Raw genomic sequence first — 20,006 nt, forward strand, 5'->3', positions numbered from 1 at the left:
AGGATATGTCCTTAATGAACATAGATGCAAACATTCTCAACAAGATACTTACAAACCGCATACAGAACACATCAAAAAGATCATCCACCATGATCAAGTTGGCTTTATCCCAGAGATGCAGTAAACATACAATATACATAAGTCATAAATCATATAAATGGAATCAAAGACAAGAACCACATGGTCATCTCAATAGACGCAGAGAAGGCCTTTGGCAAAATTCAACATGCATTTATGTTCAAAGTCCTAGAGGGAAATGGACTGGAGGGAACATACCTTAACATAATTAAAAGCATATATAACAAACCCATAGCCAACATCATTCTAAATGGAGAAAAACTGAAAGCATTCCCATTGAAATCAGGAACCAGACAAGGCTGTCCACTATCTCCACTCCTCTTTAACATAGTGCTTGAAACTTTTCAAGAGCAATAAGACAAGAGAAGGAGTAATAATTGGAAGAGATCAAATTATTCCTTTTTGCAGATGATATATTATATCTAAGAGATGCCAAAAATTCTACCAGGAAACTCCTAGAAATTATTAACACGTTCAGTAAAGTGGCAGGTTACAAAATTAATCCACAAAACTCTGGAGCCTTTCTGTATACCAATAACAAGCAATCTGAGAAAGAGTACATAGAAACCCTCATCTTCACAATAGCTAAAAAAAAAAAAAGAAAAGAAAAAAAATCTCAGAATAAACCTGACCAAAGACATTAAAGACCTTTACAATGAAAATATTAAATCTTTAAAGAGAGATTGAGAAAGACCTCAGAAGATGGAAGGACCTCTCATGCTCATGGATTGGAAGAATTAATATTGTGAAAATGACCATCCTACCAAAAGCCATTTGTAGATTCAATGCAATGCCAATCAAAATCCCCATGATATTTTTCATAGAATTAGAAAAAAAAATCCTAAGATTCATATGGAAGCACAAAAGACTTTGGATAGCCAAAGCAACACTGGGCATTAAGAGCAATGCCGGGGGGATTACTACACCAGATTTTAAACTGTATTATAGAACTATAGTAATAAAAACGACGTGGTACTGGCACCAAAAATAGACCCATAGATCAATGGAACAAAATTGAAGACCCAAATATGAGCACATGCAATTTCAGCCACCTGATATTTGAAAAAGGGGCCAAGAACATTCACTAGAGGAAAGACAAATGTTCAGCAAATGGTGCTGGCAAAACTGGATCTCCACCTATAGAAGAATATGAAACTAAATCCTTATCTTCAACCTTGCACAAAAGTCAATCCCAAATGGATCATGGATTAAAATGTGAAGCCTGAAACTCTGAAACTATTAGAAGAAAACATTGGCAATAACCTACAAAGTATAGGTGTAGGAAAGGATTATCTAAACCGGACATCATTTGCTCAGGAAACAAAGTCAAGAATCAACAAATGGGACCTCATTAAACTAAAAAGCTTCTGTACATCAAAAGAAGCAACCAAGGAAGTGAAGAGAAAACCCACAGAATGGGAGAAAATCTTCACCAGCGACACATCTGATAGAGGTTTAACGTCCAGAATATATAAAGAACTCGAAAAACAGAATCAAGAAAGGAAGTAACCCAATTAAAAGATGGGCTAAGGAGCTGAACAGAGTTCTCAAAAGAAGAAATAAATACGGCTAAGAAGCATCTTAAAATGTATTCAACATCACTAGTAATTAGGGAAATGCAAATTAAAACCACTTTAAGATTTCATCTTACCCAGTCAGACTGGCTAAGATCAAGAGAACAAATGATACCAAATGTTGGAGAGGATGTGGGGAAAGAGGAATACTCACACACTGCTGGTGGGACTGCAAACTTGTTCAACCCCTATGGAAAGCAGTGTGGAGAACTCTTCAAAAACTACAAATGAACCTACCATTTGACCCAGTTATACCACTCCTTGGCATATACCCAAAGGACTCATCCTATTGTAGAGACACTTGTTTGTTGCTCCTCTTTTCACAACAGCTAAGAGATGGAAGCAACCTAAGTGTCCCTCAACTGACGAATGGATAATGAAAATGTGGTTCATTTATATGATAGAGTTTCACTCAGCAGTAAAAAAAACCATGAAATCATGAGATCTGCACATAAATGGATGGAACTAGAAACTGTTATACTAAGTGAAGTAACAGACTCAGAAAAAAAAAATTGACGTATATTCTCCCTCATATATGGATCCTAGTACTAAATCCTGATGAGTGAGTGTGTTTCCAGACATAACTACAGGAACCAGGACAATGAAAAGGAACCAGGGAGGTAAAGGAAAAGAAAGAACCTGAAAGAGAAGAACAGTAGGAAACAGGGATTTGTTAATAAGGGAGATATGGGTAAAAATGGGATTATTTTAAGGGGAGGGGGGAGGGAAGGTTATATAAGGAACCTAGGGGATAAAGGGAAAGAAGGCGCTCAAGAGAGCTGGGACCATAGGAAAAGGATATTAGTAAGGGAGAAATGGGAAATATGGGGGCACCTTAAATGTGGAAACCATGGTGGAAGGGTTAAACAATGCAAGAGATAAATAATGCCTAGCTAGTTTTAAAAAAACAGAGGAAACCATATTAGTCCAACAACCTACTGACAACTTATACATACAACTAGATCAAGGAATATAATATCTGTCTGGGCAAGGTTTATCTGAGAACATTTGATCTTTGCCCAAGCTTTATCTACATGGCACATGGTAATTAACAGTACCAGTCTGGTAGAACTAATCTTGGATGTTTAACAGCCATACTTGGAGGCCTATACTAATTTGGTCAGAAGGACATAAAGGGCAGCTTTGGCTCCTTGCCCTCCTAGGTCGACTAAGTTCCAGGGGACTATGAGCATCTCTCAAAATGTCTTGTAACTGTGGTGAGTCACCTGTCCTCTTGATCAAGGAGGCCATGGAGACCCCACCAGATGGACTTGAACTAGTGTCCAGTCTACAAAGAGGAGGGTCAACACAGAGGAAACATTCTCTCTATGCTTCCAAGCGAAGCCAGCCATGGTCGAGCAGGACCTTTGACTTAGAAGTAACTGGTAAAGGAGAGGAGCCAGGGCCTCCTCCCAAGCCCATGTGACCCTTGAGGAACAGATCCTCAAATGACCTTAAGAATAAAAATAAATTGGTTTATCTTGGCCAACTGTAGGGTTTTAAACACCCAAAAGGAAAGTATAACCAAAGATAAAAGGGGTCAATATAATTTTTTTAAGAGTCCATATGTATAGCTGAAGGCTACATAACAACAACAATGCCAGATAGGAGATACCTTCTTTTGAGTTGCTGGCCAGGGTGGCCCAAGGGACTCCCAGATAGTAACCCAGCATAGAACTGGCAAAATGAACAGCAGATCCCAATCTTATCTAAAGGAATACTGACAACTAATTGCTGCTAGATGAGGAAGAGCTGATCTTCCTAAAACAAGGATCTCTAGATAAGCTGACTAGATTCAGCGGATGGACAAACACTGGGGAATCGCTGGGGGCACTGACAACACAGTGGACAGTAACAGGTATGACAGAGTATATGGAATCCAGTGGGCGGGGGGCTATGGGAGGGTGCCACAACAAATTTAAAAAATGTGTTATATTTGAGGAGGAAGCATAAAAACTTACTTCATGTTAATTAGTAGAGGTGATAAACATTACCATTGAAATCTACCTGATGACTTACTTATATCCATACTCAGGTGCCAATGATCTGAGTGTAACCAATTGTGACTAGTAATAATCAGATACATAGAGATTAGAGATGCATGTGCAAACATCTAAGTGTTAGTAGCATTAAAAATGAGTCTTTCTGTAGGAAACAGTGTATTTTAAAATGAAATGGAGATCTTTTTTAAATGTTAAAAACTCATTCAATTTTATGTCTTACAGGGTTTATACTGAATTCAATACTGTATAACTGTATAAATTCAACTGTGAACCTAAAAATTTACAGCCACTTTTCAATGAGATGTATCTTTGCTCTGGAATGTGTTACTGAATATGTTAAAGCTGTAATGAAATGCTTCTTCTAATCATGTGGCTATTAAATAAATTAAAAAAAAGAAATATACATTTGTCTTCCAGTATGATTTCAAGAAAGTCAAGTTAAGATAAAAATAAGACACTGGAAAAAAACTATGCAACTCGCCCCCCGCCCCCAAGAGGGAGCACGAACACAGTCCCCTGCTACCACAAATTACGCAGTCGAGTTTCCCGCATTTGGAGAAATCGCCGGGGTCAGAACACCACAAGTGCAATGGATGAGCCCTGCCCTGGAAAAACCACCTTCCTGATCATGGTGTCTCCCCTGCCAGGTAACGTCTTAAAGTCTATTGATCTCGAAATATCTCTCATGAAAATTCACATTATGGGAAGAAAAGGTAAATTTAAAGTATGCTTGCTATTACATTACTGACAACTATAGTCTAGCTACAGAAGAGAAAAAGCCTTTATAGGGGGCAAAACACACAGACACTGACCTCTGAAGGCACCTAGTTACAGTCATGTGTGCCTACCACAGTCAGTTGGACTCTTCAGTAAACCAAGGTATTTCAGGTGTCTTTGCTATTGCAAACACACAATTTAATGAAATAGTACGAAAACTTTATTATAAATCTAAAAATAGTTAAAAATCAAAATTAAAGTGAATGCTTTAGAAAAACTTAGTAACGATAAATTTATGAAGACAACCCAAAAATTCCAGCAATTAAGATAGGAAGACAACAACCACAAAACACTGAAGGCTGTAGGTGGCATGATTCCACTAGTGTGACAGGTAAGGAAAAGGTAAACCATACAAGCTGAAACTACATGTTACTAAATACTAAAGGTCAGGGATGGTGAGAGAATTTATTAAAAAGGGACAACAGGAAATGTTTTAGATGGTGGAAATCTGCTTTATCTTCCTCGTTAGGCAACCACAGAACTGTCCACCTAAAATAAGTGATCCACTTAGCTGGATTCTATACGAAAGACTGCCAAACAAGGGCATGTGTCATTGTCCCAAATGAGTGTTTTGGGTCTGATGTTTCTAACTAACTGCCAACCTAATCACTTTGGAAGAGAGAGAATGAATATTGTTAGATTTAGGTGGGAAAGATATGGTACTAGAAAAAGAGACAGAGTAGACCCGGGTGTTCCTACTGTGCTCCGCTAACTAACTCTGCCTAATTCACAACTTCACATCTCCCAAGGTATTTCCCACACTGTTGTATAAGGAATGACAGTTTTACCTTCTGGAAGTGGAGGTAAAGTTCAATCCTCATCAACAAACATTTATGGAGCATGTGTGCAGAATCAGGCTAGATTCCAGGGATAGGGTGAATGTTCCTCCAGACACACAAAGACAAACTGAGGACAGACAGTATGTGAAACAGCAACAGATAATTCTTCAAATCCTTGGCTTCTCTCAGAAAACAAACTCAAACGATAAAGAGTAGAACAAGGAGAGATACAAACACACATCTTTCAAAATCCTAGAAGACATATCTTATCTAAAACCACAGAAAGACTGAGAACAAATGCAAAATGACAGAGCAAGGCAAAAGGGCTAATCAAGGGTGCAGAGGTCAAGAGCAACTAGCAAGCTGTTGAGCCTCAAAGAACCACCCAAGTGCTGACAACAAAAGTCAGACTGAGGTTGGGCGAGAAGAGGAATAGTATTTGAAAATGTCAGCAGTTAGTTCCCTCTTTTCATCTCCTGAGCCCCAGCAATTATTCCTTCCTTATTGCCACAGAATAAAGATCAAGAGAAGTAAGAGAGGCTTCCCTCATGAATTCTAGGAACACGTGACAGCTAGGACTCAGGAGACATCCTGATTAGGTAGGGGTGTGTGTGTGTGTGTGTTGTGTGTGTGTGTAGAACACTGAGGGTGTGTGTGTGTGTGTATGTTGTGAGTGTGTATAGAACACTGAGTGTGTGTGTGCGTGTGTGTGTGTAGAACACTGAGGGTGTGTGTGCGTGTGTGTGTGTAGAACACTGAGGGTGTGTGTGCGTGTGTGTGTAGAATACTGAGGGTGTGTCTGCGCGCGCGCGTGTGTGTGTGTGTGTGTGTGTGTGTGTGTGTGTGTGTATGTGTAGAACACTGAGTTCTCCACAGTCCCTGGTCAACCCATTTGGGGAACACTAACCCCTAGGCACACACCTTGCCTCTCCTGTACACACAGAGATTGAGTCAGCTTTGCTTATGTATTCTGAGCAATTCTATGTTGTTCCAGGTTGGCCTCAAACTCTTGGGTGCCAGATATCCTCCTGCCTCAGTGACCCTCATGCCCCGCCGCCCCCGCACCAGAACTGGGACTATAGACACCTAACTACCACTTGCAGATCTACAGTCAGTCCATCAATGCAATGATTATTAAACCTTTGAAACAAGCCTCCATTCTGAAAGTATGAATCTAAAATGCCAAGAAACTCTTGCAGGAAGCAGAATGAGTGGTTTTTTGTTTGTTTTGTTGTGTTTTTGAGACAGGGTCTCACTATGTAACTTTGGCTGGTCTGGAACTTGCTGTGTACACCTGTCTGGTCTCAAGCTCAGAGACTGTCTGCGTCTTGAATAAAACTTTTTTTTTTTTTTTAATAAACTGGAAGTAAGAAACTAATGGGTTAATTCAAGTGGCCTGAGATATAATTAAGAAGTGCCAGAGAGAGTAGGAAAAAACATGGCAAAGAACTGATCAACTCAATACAGGAGTACTTCCCAGAACTCCAAGACATTCATCCCTGAAGGGAAAAATAATGCCAAGTATAAAGGAGTAAAAATAAAAACCAAGCAAAATATATCGTGAATTATCAAGGAATATCAAAATAGTAGGTGGAGGGGCTGGAGAGATGGCTCAGTGGTTAAGAGCCTCTGCTCTTGCAGAGGACCCAGGTTCAAATCCTAGCACCTGGTGACTAACAATGGTCCTTAACTCCAGTTCCAGGGGATCTGATGTCCTCTTCCAACCTCTGTGGGCACGGGGCATGCATGTGATACACTTAGATACATGTAGGCAAAACACTCATACACATAAAATAAAAAACACATTAAAAAAAAAACAGATGTGACTCTAGGGGGAGGTGCGGGTTGCATTCAAAGAAACACGCATCCTGATGGCTTTCCACTGGTGTCAGAAAAAACACAGACACAATACCTCAAAAATTCTAACCTACAATTCTATATTCAATCAAATGTGAAGACAGAAATGTGAAGTCTCAAAACTTTTACTCCCCATGCAGATAGTAAAATGTGTTTCAAGGAAAAAAAAATCAAAAGAATTTTGAATTTGATTAGAATCCAAGAATGGAACTCCCAGGGTGAAGCTCTATCAAAGCTAGACTAGAGCATAAACAGACCAAACTGGAAGAGTACAGAAGACTCTAGGAAGAATTATTCCAGGAAGAAAACACAGATGAAAGCAACAAACTAGGGACTGGAGATGTAGCTCAATGGTAGCGTGCTTGCCTACCATGCAGTGAGTCCCTGGGTTCAATACCCAATAAACACACACATTACCAACCAACCAACCAACCTTAAAACTCAGGAATGATAGTTAGACAGGCTTTCTGGTATAGACAATTATATAGAGGCATTTTAGAGAACTGGAAAATGTGGGAAGATATTTCTTAATAACAGATTAAAAGAAAAGGAAATTAAAAATGAAATTACTAAATTCAGAAAGAGTGAAGAGTGATATTAAGTGTACTAATTGGTTCAGCAAGTACCCTGTAAGCACAAGAGAAACAGAAGGATGAAGGGCTGAAATCTTCAACTACTACAACAGAGCCTATAAATAACAGATAATGCTAGAGCCAGCAAAAGACAGAACTGTAAGTTTTTCATGTAAATCTAACACTATCTGACATGTATAATTTATACTTAATAAAGAGACAAATCAATTTAAAAGCTGTTACTTATCACATTCCCAACTTAGACAATCAGCAGTACAAATTTATACTGAGCAGTCAGACTAGGGATGTCTGGGGACTGGCAGCTCAAGGCACTGCAAAACTTATAGATTAAGTAATAGTGATAAACAAAACAGCCTGTCCCTGACCACCACTGCAGTCACAGTGCTCAGTGAATTGCACAGAGTCAGTGGCCAAGAACAGAAGAATTACAGAAGGTCTGGAGTTACAGATAGTTATTAGCTATCATATGGGTGCTGGGAATCAAACCTGGATCCTCTGTAAGAGTAACCAGTGCTCTTAACTGTTGGGCCATCTTGCCAGTCCCAACAAACAAAGTTTTAAGCCAAGGGGTACTATGAATAATCTAATCATTAGAATATGGTGGTAGAGAAGACATATATAAAACATCTATGAAAATACATGCAAAGGAGTCAGGTTTTGTTAGCAAAGCTGGAAGTTTCCTAAAAACTGTATCAAACTTTAAAGACTTTTCTGCCTTATGAAAAATACTATGCAGGTTATTTTATTTTTTTTTGGCCAAGTAATCCATCTATAAGTATACATGCTTTATTATGTAACTTGATGACTACCTTCTAGTCTATCCTAGTCCTAAGAATTCTGACCAGTCTTTCAGTTTATTTTTTTTTAAAAGAAGAAATGCTGTATCCATTAATGACAGGACAGTAAAAAAGAAAAAAGAGAATGAAAATACAATTACCAGTATGGGGTACCAATGAAAGACTTCCGTTTGGCAATTGTAGCTGTTATCTGTGCAGAAACTCCAAAATCAGCTATTTAAAAAAATGAGAGAAAGTAAAATTGTTTAACTTTCAATAATTATTTTCATGAATTATGCAAAAAGAATCTCAATTGTTAAATGTTTGAACTTTGATGTACTAGTTAAGATTTCACAAATAGCAGCATGTGGCATAGCCAGATTAGATACTACATATCCCATATGATCAAATGACAAAAAGGTCAAAACCAAACAATTTGATGAGAGGGTAAGGGCTCAGAAAAATCTACAATGACACCATTTTAATTTCTAGTTTCTAGGACCTCTACTTCTAGGAATATTACTGGAAGGGACCTTTAATACCATTCACTCTCTGCCAGACCCAGATTAACAGACAGATATATCCACTGGTAAATCCATCCAGTTTGAAGACACTCCAACACAGCATTCTCCTATCTTTACCTTAGCAGCACACTCCTGGCAATGCTGACCACTTAGTGGGGACTTGTTGAGTTTTTTTTCTAGTATATTTAATGATTTCTAAATCCATCCTAAGATAAAGTAAGGTACATAACACAGTCACAAATTACACTGCTGGTAGAAACTGTTCACTAAGCCATCTAGAGTATATAATAGACAAGAAGAGGACATGTCTTTTCTTCTTTTCTCATATTTACAGGTTGCTTTGAAAACTTTGTTTTATGTTGATTACATAAGTACTTTCAATCTGATTAGTTTCATAGTAGGTTGTAGTTCAAAATAGTATTTATTTATTGTACAGCTGGGGATTGAACCCAGGGCCTTGAACATTCTAGGCAAGGGGTCTACTACTGAGCTAACATCCCAAGCCCTATGGACATTTTTATAAAACAATACATATTTTGAATTTTACTTGTCCTAAATAGTTCAAAATTGTTTCATATTTGTTATTACATACTTGTTATTACTTAATAAAGTTCATAAAGTTACTATACTGAACTTTTTTTTGCTTTTAAGTCATTATTTAGGTTTTGAATCTTATTTTAATCATACCTTGAGACAAAAGTTATCGATTTATAAGTTACTGCATGAAATAAATCAACATGCAGCACCTAAATTCTATTCTTATAGAAATAATAATTGTATTTTAGAAAGCTTAGATAAAGATTGAAGGACTTCTGGAGTTAATGAATTTGTTTTTGTTTGTCTTCTTTTCTTTTTACAATTTTATACTGATTTCTTACTAGAGTCACATCTTTGGGTTTAGAGCTGAGAACTCCCCAAATGGATTCGTTCACAGCATCTTTGCAGCTAGCTATCTGTCTCATGTGAAGGACAGGCTATTCCTGCTTAGGGGATGAGAATCACACGAAGAGGTGACCAGGCCTGTCATGAAATTTCCTTTGAAAAATATATAGATGACATCCCTAGAGGTGTCCTAGGAGAAGGAAATTCCTGTCCTACAAAAAAAAAAAAAAAACCAAAAACAAACAAAACCTCAAACCAAGCTGAACTATGTTTCAGAAAAGATTTGTGTATACAACAGAATTCCAATTTACTTACCTAATTTCACATGACCATTGTCCGTTAATAGAATGTTAGCTCCCTTAAAAGTGAGAACATTTTAGTTAAGTAGAAAACAGACATTAGATCAAATATATGAGATTAAATACATGTATTTAAATGATTACAGCTTTAGATCTAGAAATACTTAAATTTAAAGTATGTTCAATTAAAATGTTAATTATAGAAGAAATTATTCACTTTTTAGTAATTTCACTGTCCTTATATAATACACAGCCTTTAAAAAAACCTACTTGCTATCATAATATGAATGCTAATACAGAAGTGATATTTATTTTTTTATTTTATGTATATGAGTGTATTGCCTGCATGTATGTAAGTGCAACCATGTCACGCAATGCCTGTGGAGGTCAGAAGAAGGTATCAGATCCTCTGGAACTGGAGTTACGGATGGTTGTTAGCTGCCACTTGGGTGCTGGGAATTGAACCCGGGTCTTCTATAAGAGCAGTCAGTGCTCTTAATGGATGAGCCATCTCTCCAGCCCAGAAGTCACATGTTTTCATCTGACTGCTATTTCCTTGCTGATCACACACTATCACCACATTAAAATGTTACTTTAGCATGGTGTTTCAATTGCTCGAATTACACCTTAAACTTGATTACTATTTCTTGTCCTTATGTCCTCGTTCCCAGGAACCCACCAGTGTTGGATGTGACCGTCTTGCTTCTTAGTAGGTGGGACTCTCTATTATAATAGCCTCCTCAAAAGTTTAGGGTCATCTGGCTACAAATAACTAGCTACAGGCCCACAGCTGCTTCCTCTGCAACTTTTAAACAAATGAGCAAAACAAGGTAAGTGGCTGTCAGCCACAGCGCTGGTATGATTACAGCCTGGGGGAAGCTTTTGTTGAACACCTTCCCCCTAACTATCAAGAAGAAGAAATGGCAGAAGACTAGGGAGAAAAAAAAGAAGAAAAGATTTACAGACACCCAAATGTCATTCAGGAAACTGAGCTGCACTCAATACTATCACCAGATCTATGGAATAATGAAGAAAGGGAGAAAAAGGTAAGATGGGCCTAGCGCATGGCTTTTAACTTACCTCCTTCTACCTATTTAGAGCTCTGCTAGTCTTTGGTTTGTTTTCTCTCCACCTCCAGATTAATTTCCCCAAGTTACAGCTTCTATCATTCCACATATATCACAGCCTCTAATCCTTCCTTTCTTCCCTCTATCCACCCCGGCCTCACCCCCCAAAGATGACTGGATAACCAGGTGCTATTTTGAGTTCCAGTTTACAGTAATGAATAAGTTCCAGTTTTCATGAAATTTTCATCCGAGTAAGCGAGAAAGAAAATAAAAAATGATCATCTGCGAACTAAGAAAAGATTCAAAGTCAAGCGGAAAGAAGTCCTGTGAAAGGCAGTGATAAACAGATCTCAGTGAAGTAAAGATAGACAATCATACCAAATCTAGGATAAGAACATTCCAGAAAGAGGGAACAACAAACACAAAGACCTAGGGCCAGAATGAGCTCAATATATTCCAACAACAGCAAATTTATGTGACTGGAATGGCGTAAATAAACAGGAATGGAGCATGAGATGAGGTCAGAGAAATGCAGATCATGCATAACCTTGCTGACCAAGGTCTTCCACACGCTGCACTTCACAGTGAATATGGGAAATCAATGGTACTTCTAAACGGGGGAGTGACAAGATCTGACTTTAAAAGACCATGTTGTTTGTTAGGTATGATGGGAGCAGTGAGACCAGTTAGAAGGCTACTACAGAAATATAGGTGAACTATAATTCAGTAGTGGCTTAGCCAAAGACGGAGGCTGTGCTGATGTCAGAATTTACTCAAACTCTAAAGTCACACACAAGAGTCCTTGAATAATGGACCACCAAGCTACCCAGTTAAGCTCTCCAACTACGAAACTACCTCTCTGCTCCTCAATAATAGAGTACAGATTGTACTCTAATTCTCTTAAACAACCTCAGACTTCATTGTATTTTTGTTCACATTGTTCTTTCTGCTTGAAGAGCACCCAACCTTCATTGCTGACCAAAAAAAAAAAAAAAAAAAAAAAAAAACAAAAAAAAAACAAACCCCAAAACGATGCTTCAAGATCATCTGGATTTTCCTAAACAGCCCCTTTCTTAATAGACTGCTCTCCATAGAAGCCATTTACCTGTGAAACACAAAGCTCTTTGCTCATATCTTAAGTGGCTTACAGAAAATACCAAAAGCTGGGGAATCCACAAGCCCACTTAAATTTCAGGGGAAATCGGAGTGCATGAGTATTAAGGGCATTCACTGAACAGAGTAGTCCAGGGCTTTTATTGGGGACTAAGAGAGCAAAATGATTCCCCTATTTCCCCTGAAGTTTAAGAAGCTCTACACTAGAGAAAACACTAGAGGGAGGGAATGGTAGGAGGCAGACTAAATAAAGAAGGACAAGAAAAATAAATGAAAAGAGGAAATACCTAGATTATGGAGAAGATAGGATCTTTAGAAAACACCCTCAGGAGTCCTGTCAGCACTGAACTAACCCCAGCTTGCCCAGAGCACTGCTTCCTTCTGACAGCTAAAGACAAGACAAGATGTCAAGATTTAATTCACTGGGGCTGGATAAAATGGCTTAGTGGTTAAGAGCACTGGCTGCTCTTGCAGAGGACCTGGGTTCAGTTACCAGCACCCACATGGTGGCTAACAACCATCTGTAACTCCAGTTCCAGGGGATCAGATGCCCTCTTCTGACTTCTGAGCACTGTACAACATGGGCACACTTATATACATGCAGGCAAAACACTGATACACATAAAATAAAAATAAATTAAAATTTTAAAAAAGATTTAATTCATCCATTTAGACACATTAATCAAAATTCCTCAAGATTGCTAAAACTTAGCAGAACACAAAGTATGAAATTTGCTATAACTTGATGAAAGGTATGACTTAATTTGCATTTTATTCAAAAATAGCTATAAATGAGCTAAAAAGAGCTATGAAAACACTAATCTGGCCAGGTGTGGTGCTGCTTGCCTATAATCCCAGCACTTAGGAGGTAGAGGCAGAAGGACCAGGAGCTCAAGGTCATCCTCAACTACACAGTGAGTCTGAGGACAGCCTGGGTCAAATGAGACCCTGTCTCAAAAAAATTCCAAACCAAAGCCAAAGAAAACCCTCCAAATGAATTCACTGAATTATATATTTTACACTGGAAGTTTTTATGACATGTGAATCTCGTCTCAACAAAGTTATCTTAAAAATGTAATTAAACTCTGGGGTCAGAGAGATGACCCAGTGGTTAAGAGCACTGACTGCTCTTGTAGTGGACCCAGGTTTGATTCCCAGTACCCACATAGCAGCTAACAGCTGTCTGTAACTCCAGTTTCAGGGGATCTGACACCTTCTTCTGACCTCCACAGGCACTGCACGGCATGGGTGAACTTATACACATGCAGGTAATGTGCTCATACACACAAAATAAAAATAATAAAGTAATTTTTAAATGTAAGTAAACTCTTCATAGATCACTTATGCTTCTTATTGTAATATATTTCAGATAACAAATTTATCAGGTGGAATAAGGGAAAGAATTTTGTTCAATAATTGGGTCAGCGTACTTCAAAATGAATAGCAGGTTATTAGGTTAAAAATATAATGTATACCTTTATATCTCTGTGCATTTTTCCTTTACTGTGAAGGTAATATAATCCCTGAAGTTAAAAACAAACAAACAAAAAACAGATTATATCACAAAGCACAATTTGGGATTTTAAGCAATTGAGCAGTAGTCAGTATTTTATTCCTTACAGAAAATCTGGCTGTGAGCATTGTTTAATGAAATATACTAAGGACACAGAGTCAAGACAATGAAGAAGATAAATAAAACTCCGATGGAATCACTAATTTTTCCACAATAAATTTGAGCAACCTCTGCAAATAGTTTGAAATGACTTCAAGTATGTGTTCCATTAGAATCAGAATGAGTGTCAGTTCCCACAGTACTACCTACCTGTCAAGGCTTTTTTTTTCATTAAGAGGAATAGATAGATTACCACTTGAATTCTAGGTTATATTGTAACCTTTAGGCTTCAAGTGTTGATTTGTAAGTATAACATGAGTTAATACAATTTAAAAATGTATTAAGGGCTGGAGATACAGTTCAGAGGTAGAGCACTTGCCTAGCATGTCATGGGTTCAACATCCAGCACCACAAAAGCAAAACAAAACATATAAAAAAAGTATCAAAAGTCTTCAAGAGTTTACCAAACTAGAATACTTCATCCTTTAATAGCAATGCATAGTAAATAAACATCTAATTTAATAATGAATATTACTTTTTAGTTAATACTTGATTTACCTGTAGTGTTTCTCTGCTAACATAGGCAATCTGTGGTTCTGACAGAGGTCCAGTTACTGTAAGAAAACAAAATTAATATTACTAAGATTAAGCAAAGAGTAATTTTCAATAAGTGACAGTTTTATAAATTCCATTAAGCAATAGGATTCAATATACCTAAACAATTCTACTAAAATGTAAGCGTCACAAAATAAACAATTCTACTAAAATGTAAACGTCACAAAATAAACAATTCTACTAAAACGTAAGCTTCACAAAGGCAGAGCTTTTATTTTTTATTATGTTTAAGTCTAGAATTCTCACTGTTGTGTTTCCAGTGCTTAGGACAGTACCTGGTACAGAAAAGCCACTGCATGTCTACGGAAAAAATGAATGATTAAGACTGATTTTATTTTCATTTTTATACCTCGATGATCCAGCATTTATAAATGTTAGAATATCCAAGAGGTTTACCTAGTTTTCATTAAGGCATTTTTACTGGTGAGCAAATTATTACAGCTGGTTTTAAATCAATTGTTTTTCCTAAAAGTATTAGTGTTGCAGTTATAAAATTAATGTATGTTCATTATGAAAATTTCAATCAATACAGAAATTAAGAAAGCAAAGTTCTCTTCCGTATCCAAAGTATTATACAATAACAATATCAAAAGTTTGGTCTATAATCTATCAGTTGATTTTATGGAGACATTTTTATATAATGCACGATTTTCAACTTATAATGGGGTTATGCTCCAGATAAACCTGTATTAAGTTAACAATATTCTAAGTCAAAAACTATTTAATACACCTAACATAATGGCATCCCAGCTAAGTAGTCCTGGATATCATGAAGCATCAGTTGTTTATTCTCAGGATCTCATGGCTAAGTGGAAGCTGTGGTTTGCTGCCCTGCCTATGAAAACAAGAGTACAAGTACTCCCACTATACATGGATATAGATCAGTAGCCTGGGAAAAGGTCAAAATTCAAAACTGGATACACTGTTTCTACTGAATGTGTATGCCTTCCATACACTGCAAAGTCAAAAGGCTGTGTGGTCAGACCATGGTAAGGCAAAGATCATCTGTACTGTACTACAAATGAACAAAAATGAACTCAGAGCACACGATTCTGAAACCTGTTCTTGCACTTATCATGGACATTTTTCCACATCAATATATACAGCTTAATTTTATCATAATTGTAATCTAAATTATATTGATAAATTGTCATGTGCTGTTTAAGACTGTTGGAAGAGGACTCTGAGAGCAAGGAGGAAGCCCTCCTTTGTCTCCTCCAAGACCAATTGTCCTGGGTCAGACTGGCCCCAACACTGTAACGGGGAGAGGGAAAAACAGCAAAGCAACTAAGGGCACTTTTTTAAAAAACATTGCATCTTTGAGAACAGCTAGAAAGTGAACTATGCCAACAGAGGCTACTACTATGTACTGCCCATAGTATAAAAATGCCTGTGGTGGGAAAGAGAATCCAGAAGCTCATCCATGGAAGGAAATGCTCAATTGGAAACTCCAGCTGAATGCAACTTCCCCAGTCATTTTCTGCTGGATGTTTGGAAGCCACCGGCTTTGGTGGCATTGCCTTTGTTTACTCTCTCCATCAGGATACCTCAATGTCTTTGCTGGATGTTGCAAACTCTGGATTTCATGTTTTGCTATTTACCTGCAGCTTCTATTTATTTGCTACCTGCTCCCTGTTCTTTTGCTTTTCTTGCTGTATACTTAATACATTCACTCAGTGAAAACAAAGTGTAGCTATGATAGTCATTCTCTGGCCTGCATAATATAGGCCCAAGATTTCCTGTGTACATTCGCTATGGTTTGAGTATAACTTCCTCCAAAATTCTTGAGTTGTTTTTGTGTGTGCTATGTATGCTCATCTCTGTGAGTGACCATGCATGTGTGGATGTGTATGGTGCATATGTGTATAGAGGGCTGACTGAAGTTGGGTGTCTTCCTCATTCCTTCTCTATGTTACATATTGAAACAGGGTCTGTCACTTGAATCCAGAACTCACCAATCCAGCTAGTCTAGCCAACCATCTTGCTCTGAGGATGCCCTGTCTCTGTCTCCCAAGTGTGGGGCAAACCTGAACTGAATTTTTGAAACAGTGAGTTAACATAAGTATTTCCTTTTTAATGTTGCTTCTGTCATTTGATTTGGTCACAGTATTGATAGGACCAACACAAATAGTTTTCTTCCCTAGTTGTAGTTAAGTCACTCTAGAATACATAAATAATTAGGGCAGAGATATTATTCTAGGATTTGTACTAAATGCTAATAATGGAATCCTTTGCTACCTTAGCAAACTCACATTTCAGCAGACTTAACAGCTTTGTAAATATGTTTACAGTACTTGTGGTGTTTTACAATTACAGGAGAGAAAAAAATTTTCTAATTAGATTATTTTTGAGTACAGGTCTAGGCTTAAATGTTAGAAGACAAATCGTGTAATTCATTTCTGTAGCTTCTAAGCCTACTCTTATTCAGTAATGGGCCTTCTTGAAAATTTTTTTACAGTATGACAAATAAGATAACCTGAAAGTAACATCTATGAAAAAACTTTTAGAATAAACCTTTCAAAGGCCTACCTAGGCTCACAAACAGTAAGAGACATTTCTAGAGGCCAAGAACAAAAAGTGAAATGGCAAGCAGGTAAAACTGTAAGAGATTAGTCTAGCTGTCACTTTGGGGGGAGGCTGATCATGGTAAACTAACGGTCTGTTTCAATCCCCTACCTGGGCACAAAAGACAAAGTCCTGGATATGCAGAGAAAGACTTAGAACAAACACCATCATAAGACTAGAGCCCTAAAAGGGCTACATGACCATTAAGAGTAGATAAGCACAGGAAATGGCTAGGGACTCTCTCTGTCATGGCCTGGAATCCAGACCAGAGGGAAAACATCTTCTCTTAGAACTTGTCACCATAGGCCCCTTTAGAGATCAGGCTTAGAACTCAAATATACATTAGAAATACCAAGGCAATTGAGGTAGGGGACTATATACAAACACTCTGGAAAGTCCATATCCTCCAACACTATAGAATTCCCACTGAAAGGTCTCAATAAAGATGATCTCAAAATCTAAAATGACAAAATAAGAGAGAGCATAATTCACTATAAATGATATAACAGAACATAGAAAATTGTTAAAGGATAATGATAAACAGAAAAAAGTTCATTGGAATATAGAGAAAAAGCCCATTAGGATGGAACACTTAAGGGTTAATGTTAATTCTTCACACAATATGAAGATACACATCAGAAGAAAAAAAAATAAGGAGGCAGTTATACTGGAAAAATATGAATTCAAAAATGTGCCCCTGCCATGGCTGAAATATGTCCACAGATTTTCTAATACTTCTTTATTCACAAGTCGGAAATTAACCTTCTTCTTGAGCATGGGCTGCACTTACATGACTTGTTTTTAAAGGAGAAAATATGGCAGAATGGATAGTGTACAACTTCTGAGACTTCAAGTGAAAGGCCTGCAGTTTCTTCCTTGGACTCTGGAAGGACTTGTTCAGGAGATGCCAGATGCCACATCATAAAGACACTCAAGTATTCTGTGGAGAGAGCCGCCTATGGAGAGTAACCTACTGCCAAAAGTTGGCAAGGACTAAATGCCTCAGCCAAAGCCACGGAAGTCAGTAGACCATCTTGAGAGCAACTTCTCTAGCCCCAGTAATGCTCAGGAGAAACCGTGAGTTTAAACCATCTGAGAAAGATTCTTGACTCTTGACCCACAGAAGCTGCAAGACGATAAAAGGCTTAAGTTGCCAGACTCTGGGATCACTGTTATACACCGAGATAACAAAAACACCTTCCTTTTAAAGAAAATTTAACATTTCAAAAAATGTTAAGGGCAGTAAAAATTTTAAAATTGGGGTTAAGACTCTAGAGGCTGAGGCAAGAAGTTCAAGGTCAGCCTGGGTTACATAGTGAAACCCTGTTTCAAACAACAAATACATATAAATATACATACATATACATTTATACCAATTAAATGATAGTTTAGAAATAAAGCAGAAATAATATTTAAACCCAACAGCCCTGAAGAACAAAAGAAGGAATGTTCTTTTTAAATTCTACATGACAGTTCAAAAAAACATTTTTTGGGGCCCTCTGCCCCTCCCTGTTACAGAGACGGGCACATCTTGTGCAGTGCCAGCCCTGCCCCTGAGACACAAAGGTAAAGGCTAAAGTGAATGGATTTGGCCATATTGGGCACCTGGTTGCCAGGGCTGCCTTCAACTCTGGCAAAGTAGATATTTATGCCATCGATGATCCCTTCATTAACCTCAGCTACATGGTCTATATGCTCTAGTATAATTTCACCCACAGTAAGTTCCACTGCAGAGTCGAAGCTGAGAGTCAAGGCTGAGAATATGAAAGTTGTCATCAATGAGGAGGCCCTATCCATCTTCCAGGAACAAGATCCCACCAACATCATATGAGGTGATGCTGGTGCCAAGTATGCTGGGGAGTCTACTGGGGTCTTCACTACCACGGAGAAGGCTGGGGCCCACTTGAAGGGTGGAACCAAAAAGGTCATCCCTGCCCCTTCTCAGCAGATGTTACTGATGCCCCCATGTCTGTGATGAGTGTGAACCACAAGAAGTATCAACTCACTCAAGATCATCAGCAATGCCTCCTACACCAACTGTTTAGACCCCTGACCAAGATCATCTATGACAACTTTGGCATAGTTAAGGGACTCATGACCACAGTTCATGCCATCACCACCACCCAGACGACTGTAGGCGGCCCCTCCAGGAAACTGTTGTGTGATGGCCATGGGGCTGTCCAGAACATCATTCCTACAATCCACTGGCACTGCCAAGGCCGTGGGCAAGGACATCCAAGAGCTGAACAGGAAGCTCACTGGCATGGCCTTCCATGTTTCTATATTCAATGTGTCCATCATGGATCTCACTTACTTCCTGGAAAAAGCTACCAAATACAATGACATCAAGAAGGTGGTGAAGCAGGTATCAAAAGAGGGCTGGCTCCCTTAAGGGCATCCCAGGCTATACTGAGGACCAGGCTGTCTCCTGCAACTTGAACAGCGACACCTACTCTTCTACCTTTGATTGTGGGCTGGCATTGCCATCAAGGGCCACTTGTCAAGTTCATTTCCTGGTATGACAATGAATTTGGCTATAGCAACAGGGAGGTGGACTTCATGGTCCACGTGGCCTCCAAGGAGTAAGAAGCCCTGAAGCACTTACAACAGCAAGAGGAAGAGAGGCCCTGGGCTAGGGAGTCCCTGCCCCAACTCAGCCCCCAACACACCGAGAAACTTCATAGTTTCCATCTGAGACCCCAGAAAGAGGAGAGGAGCCTAGGGAGCCCTGCTCTCTTAAATATCATCAATAAAGTTCACTGCACCCAGCCAAACCAAACCAAACCAAACCAAACCCAACTATTTTTGTGTATGGTGTTAGGGACTGAATCCTAGGTTTGCATGGTAAATGAGTGCTCTATCCCTAAACTATATCCTTGGCCCAAATAAAGA

The 20,006-nt window shown here is 38.4% G+C and overlaps 1 protein-coding gene and 1 non-coding gene across 7 annotated transcripts in view; both read right to left on the bottom strand.

Annotated features, from left to right (window-relative positions):
- Nucleotides 1-20,006, bottom strand: part of Map4k3 (mitogen-activated protein kinase kinase kinase kinase 3) — a 199,541-nt gene that overhangs the window by 86,803 nt on the left and 92,732 nt on the right. For all 6 annotated transcript variants that reach the window (XR_003851487.1, XM_008845504.3, XM_029569571.1 and 3 more), the window contains exons 5-8: nt 14,493-14,548; nt 13,798-13,845; nt 10,159-10,201; nt 8,599-8,671 (exon numbers count right to left, since the gene is read on the bottom strand). Coding sequence is in view for 5 of the 6 variants with exons in the window: in XM_008845504.3 (XP_008843726.1) it covers nt 8,599-8,671; nt 10,159-10,201; nt 13,798-13,845; nt 14,493-14,548 (220 nt within the window). In the remaining variant the exon portion in view is untranslated. The remainder of the gene's footprint in view (nt 1-8,598; nt 8,672-10,158; nt 10,202-13,797; nt 13,846-14,492; nt 14,549-20,006) is intronic.
- Nucleotides 4,147-4,311, bottom strand: LOC115072425. The gene has a single exon (XR_003851488.1). It is a non-coding gene; the product is annotated as a U1 spliceosomal RNA (small nuclear RNA).

The sequence above is a fragment of the Nannospalax galili genome, unplaced genomic scaffold (genome assembly GCF_000622305.1).
Source record: "Nannospalax galili isolate Female #2095 unplaced genomic scaffold, S.galili_v1.0 scaffold622, whole genome shotgun sequence".
In the NCBI taxonomy this organism is placed as follows: domain Eukaryota; kingdom Metazoa; phylum Chordata; class Mammalia; order Rodentia; family Spalacidae; genus Nannospalax; species Nannospalax galili.